The sequence below is a fragment of the Barbus barbus genome, assembly GCF_936440315.1.
Source record: "Barbus barbus genome assembly, chromosome: 15".
Taxonomy (NCBI): Eukaryota; Metazoa; Chordata; class Actinopteri; order Cypriniformes; family Cyprinidae; genus Barbus; species Barbus barbus.
Genome location: NC_136743.1, coordinates 4291917 through 4296766, shown reverse-complemented (window position 1 = coordinate 4296766; position 4850 = coordinate 4291917). Strand labels below are relative to the sequence as shown.

Genomic DNA, 4850 nt, shown 5'->3' with positions numbered 1-4850 from the left:
GGTCTTGGACAAAAAATCACTTTAATAAAAATGATATTTGAAGATGCCATGTCATAGATGTCTTACTTGTTGACCACTATTGCCACCTACTGGACACTGACGGAATTACCACCCTGAAGCTTATTTTCATCCAAGACTGAGGCCTGCTAACAACATTTCCTCATTTATTTCTGATTTCCTTTACTGTGCAGTGGAAAATTCCTTCTCAGCATTCTGCTGTCACACTTGGTTTTTCATCTGCTTTTTTGTCTCTGTTCCTCTTTCAGAAATTACATTACAGACGAGTAACGTCTCTAGACTTCCCCAAAGACAAAAACCTCAAGCACACAAATAATGCATTACAAAACTGTAATGCATACAGTTAACCTAACCTACATGTAATTCAATGATGTGACATTTTTGTAAAAACACTTTTTAAAAAACACATTCAATATGTTCATACAGACAATTTAGGCTACTTCAGTACACATTTCCAGTTAAATCTAAGTGATCTGATTGTTTGATGGCTTAATATGTTTAAAGGCAAAATTGAAACTATCCAGTAAATGAACAAAGTAATTTCTTAAATTCTCGAAAAATAGACATTTGGTATAACATCTTTTATAATAATAAAAATGCTGTGTCTCATGTTTTTTAAATCAATATGTTTATTTTGACTTTAAAAGATAATTCAGACTGTCAAACACAATAACCCCAAAAACTTTGATATTACTGATGATATTTGGACATGTTTTATGGAAAAATATTCAGTTACTATTTACTTGGTACTTGCAACCATTCATTTTTTGTCTTTCAGAAAATATTCAAAAAATTTTTTTTTTTTTTTTTAGAAATAAACATTCACAAAATCATTATCATGTGACAGGAAAAACCATAAAACACTGTAGAACCTCATGGCTGTTTATTGAATAAATATATTTATAGATACTTTAACTTTTTATGACATTTAAGGTTAATTCCATCTGTTTAATGTCCAATGGAATAACCACAAAAACTTTTTTCAATATATTTTTGCAAATAATTATTAAGGTGTGCGAGTATTCAGCTTTCAGGCAAATGTTGTTGTTTTTTACTTGATAGTTACACCACTTAACTAAACTTTTTTTTAATATATGAAACCAACATGAATGCCATTTAGATCGCATTTCTAAGAATTTGGCGCCTGAATTTTTTTTTTTGCTTTGTTTTTGTCTCAACTTGGTTTTTTTGGCTTGTTCTGCTATCAATCTGTTATTCATCTCAATAACTTGGGAAATTTTTTAAGCCAATCATCTGCACTGTAAACGTCATGTGACTCGCTTTGGAGCTTCAACAAAATGATATCATGACCTTTGGCATGATCAGAGAGGAAACTGGCCCGAGAGCCTGCTGGGGTTGCTAAATGTTTGCGTGCTGAACCTCTGTGAGAGCCGACGGAAACCTCTGCTCCATGGCAGGTAATTCCTGAACTTCTTTCCTCCGAAGATGTGGACGAGCGGATTCAGACAGCAGTGGGAATACGCTAGAATGTGAGTGATGCAGTAGATGATCTCCAAAACGCTTTCCCTCAATGCAAAAACACCCAGAGACCTCAAGGAGTAGAGGAAGAGGAAGATGTTATACGGCGCCCAGCAGATGAAGAATCCCACGGCGATGCTTAGGATGATGCATACAGCGTGATTTCTGCTTCGGATGCGACTCTGAAGGATGGCAAAACCCATCCGTGTGTGGCAGAACACAATAACCAGGAACGGCAGCAGGAAAAAGAGAATTATCTGAGTGAAATATCCAAACAACTCCACAAACATTGAGTTATAGTTGGGAACACAAAATACGCCATCAGGTCCATCCACACTTCCAGAGAAGATCATTTCAGGCAGACTGAAGCCCACAGAGATCAACCACATTACAGCAGACAAAATGTGCGTGTAAATTCCGCTACGATTCCCTACAGATGAAGCGAACACCGGATACACCACCACCACGTATCGATGGACTGTCATGACTGTGAGGAACATCATGTAGCTGTACAGGCCCAAAAAGGTGTACCAGGTGAACAGCTTGCAGGCCACATTTCCAAAAATCCATCCCCAAATATAATTGACAGTCCAGGGAACCAATGCGAAGGTGAAGATGAGGTCGGACACTGTCAGATGGAGGAGTAAACGATCAGCAGAGCTGCTCAAACCCACTTTCTTCAAGACCACCCAAAGCAAAAAGCTGTTTCCGGGTAGACTGATGCAGATGATGAGCATGAAGAAAATGGCGTTGATTATCCGAAATGAAAAATTCTCCTCCTCTAATATCACCAAAGGATCATATTCCTCAAATGTGTAGTTCAAGTAATCATAATCATAGCTGATATTGAAAACCTCGTGCGAAGTCTCTCCATGCATTATATCGTCTATAGAAAGACACAGATTGAATAATGTCAAAAATGATGCATACAAATCATATTGGAAAAATCATATAAAAATGTTAGCAAGTAGTCAAGTCCACTTCTAAAGTTCAAAAGTAAAAAAAAAAAAAAAGTAAATAAAGTAAAGGTTCTTTTGCAAGAGAAGAACCATTTTTGGTTCCCAAAAAAACATTCAGTGAACAGTTCTTAAAAGAACCATAATTTTTTGGAATGTGAAGAACATTACAATAATCTAAAGAACATTTTTTCCACAATAAAGAACCTTTTGTGCCGTGGAAAGGTTCCATAGATATTAAAGGTTCTTGGTTTTTAAGAGTGTATTTATTAATTTTTAAAATTTACTGTATGTAATGTTTATGTAACACTAAATTATACATTTTAAAGAATTTTTACACAATTCTTTTCCCTACAATTATTATTCATAATGAAAAACGAAAAACACTATAATCTGACCACTATGATGAAATTCCAAATCTTCTGAACTTTCTCCTTATATAAAGGTTCCGTTTGACTTCAGATGATTTGGAGAATGACATATGATTCTTATGGACAAAATTCTATGGTGCTTTTCAGAGAATACTGTAAATAATGACACTTTTGTTTTTTTGAATGATCAAAAATCAGAAATGCATGCATGCATACCCACAAACAAAATAAATATGTAATACAAGAAATACCTTGGTTTCTGTGGTGGTTTGTTCCTTAAAATATCAGTATTGTCTTTCACAGATACACTGAAGAAATCCACACGTTATATACATTTCTTCCTTCAGTCACATGAACGTCCAGCCCACTTATTTACACATTCACACATTTTCTTTAACAGATACATTCATCTTTAAGTAAATCGTTGAACAAAATAGAAAAAAACATTTTCCAGTAGCCTATAAATTATTCTTAAACTTCTAATACAGTGATAGCGTGCAGAAATAATCAGCAAATCTGGAGTTTAGCTTCGAATATATATACATATATATATATATATAATACATAATACATATGCACAAAGCACATGCACGGGCGTGCGCACACACACACACACACACACATATATACAGTATTACAGTTCTAAATATTTGTTATATAAAGCATCCTCGATATCACTTTAAGAGGGGAAACAAGAAAAAAACATTTTTAACTGACCGTTCCATTACTAAAATATTTTTCAGGGAAAAATGAATTCATTAGGTTTACAGTGTTTTCAGTGTGTTCAGCTCTGTGACGTTTGTTTGTTGCACTTCACAATTTGCTCGAGCTCCTTCATTGGTGTACGGATGAATCCTGGAGTCGCTGGGATCCGTGGCTCCTCTGAAGAGCCCCGACTGCCTGAGTTCAGGCGAGCAGAACAATAAGCTTGACAAGAGAGTTCTGTACTTCCCTCTGACAATATACAGCGCCGGGTTCATGCAGCAGTGAGAAAATGCCAGAATCCTGCAGACGATAAATGCAACATGCAGCTGATAATGTTTGCAGGGATCAAAGTCATAGATGGACATCAGCACGATGATGATATGATACGGCCCCCAGCATATGAAGAAAGCGATAACAATGCACAGCACCAGAATCACAGTCCTGTATTTCTGCCTGGTCGATGTTGACATGAGGGTCAAAATGATTTTGGTGTAACAGAAAGCAATAATGGCAAACGGTACGAGGAACAGCAGAATGAGCTGTGCGTAATATCCAACCTTTTCATCATGCGTATTGGGGCTTTCACAAGCGTATGTGTCGATATGTTTTTGTGACTTTGCGGCTATTGAATCTCTCAGACAAGCAATCAAACTTATGATCCAGGCACCAACGCAGGCAACTTTTGAACATTTGAGCCTCCGACTCCGTGTTAGCCAGTAACTTCTGACCACAACTACAACAAAACGGTCGAGGGTCATGGCCGTGAGAAGGATGAGGCTTCCGTAGATGCCTACAAAATAGGCCCCGGTCATGATCTTACAGGCAACATCACCAAAAACCCAGTGATGAAGAAGCTCCACGCACCAGAAAGGCAACGTCAGTGTGAACAGAAGGTCGAAAAGAGCCAAACAGAACATGAAAAGGTTGGTGGCCCTTTTCAGGTCTTCGTAGCAGGTGAGTGCAAACACGAGGAAGCCATTTCCAAGGATACTGAGGCAGAAGATCGTGGCGTAGCACACGCCGGTGGTCTTACTATAGTCATCACCCTCACACATTGAGATTAACCCATCTTCACCAAAGTATGAGTCATTCTCATTCTCATAGCTGCTGCTTGAGTTGAAATGCATCTAGCATAAAAACAAATGAGCATTTTACAGCACTTTCTAATGCAATTTCGCATATTTGCATGATGTAGAAAATTTCAAAGCAAACTTCCACAGTCATAAATCCATGCATCTTCAGTACGGTATATAGAGTACAATAGAGTATTGTATAGCAAGAATGATAGAACATGAAATGCTTACCTCAAGGTCTTGGTTGA

General features: G+C 37.2%; 2 protein-coding genes across 2 annotated transcripts; both read right to left on the bottom strand.

The window, feature by feature from the left end:
* Window positions 1-634: 634 nt before the first annotated feature.
* On the bottom strand, window positions 635-3483 carry LOC306881747 (chemokine XC receptor 1-like). Its single transcript, XM_079435993.1, has 2 exons — window positions 3076-3483; window positions 635-2383 (listed from the first exon to the last, which is right to left on the bottom strand). Exon 2 carries the CDS (start codon window positions 2373-2375, stop codon window positions 1341-1343), a length of 1035 nt encoding a protein of 344 aa, XP_079292119.1. The 5' UTR covers window positions 2376-2383; window positions 3076-3483; the 3' UTR covers window positions 635-1340.
* A 35-nt stretch (window positions 3484-3518) lies between these two features.
* On the bottom strand, window positions 3519-4850 carry LOC306881746 (chemokine XC receptor 1-like). The gene is made up of 2 exons (XM_079435992.1): window positions 4834-4850; window positions 3519-4656 (listed from the first exon to the last, which is right to left on the bottom strand). The coding sequence occupies exon 2, from the start codon at window positions 4654-4656 to the stop codon at window positions 3589-3591; it is 1068 nt and encodes a 355-aa protein (XP_079292118.1). The 5' UTR covers window positions 4834-4850; the 3' UTR covers window positions 3519-3588.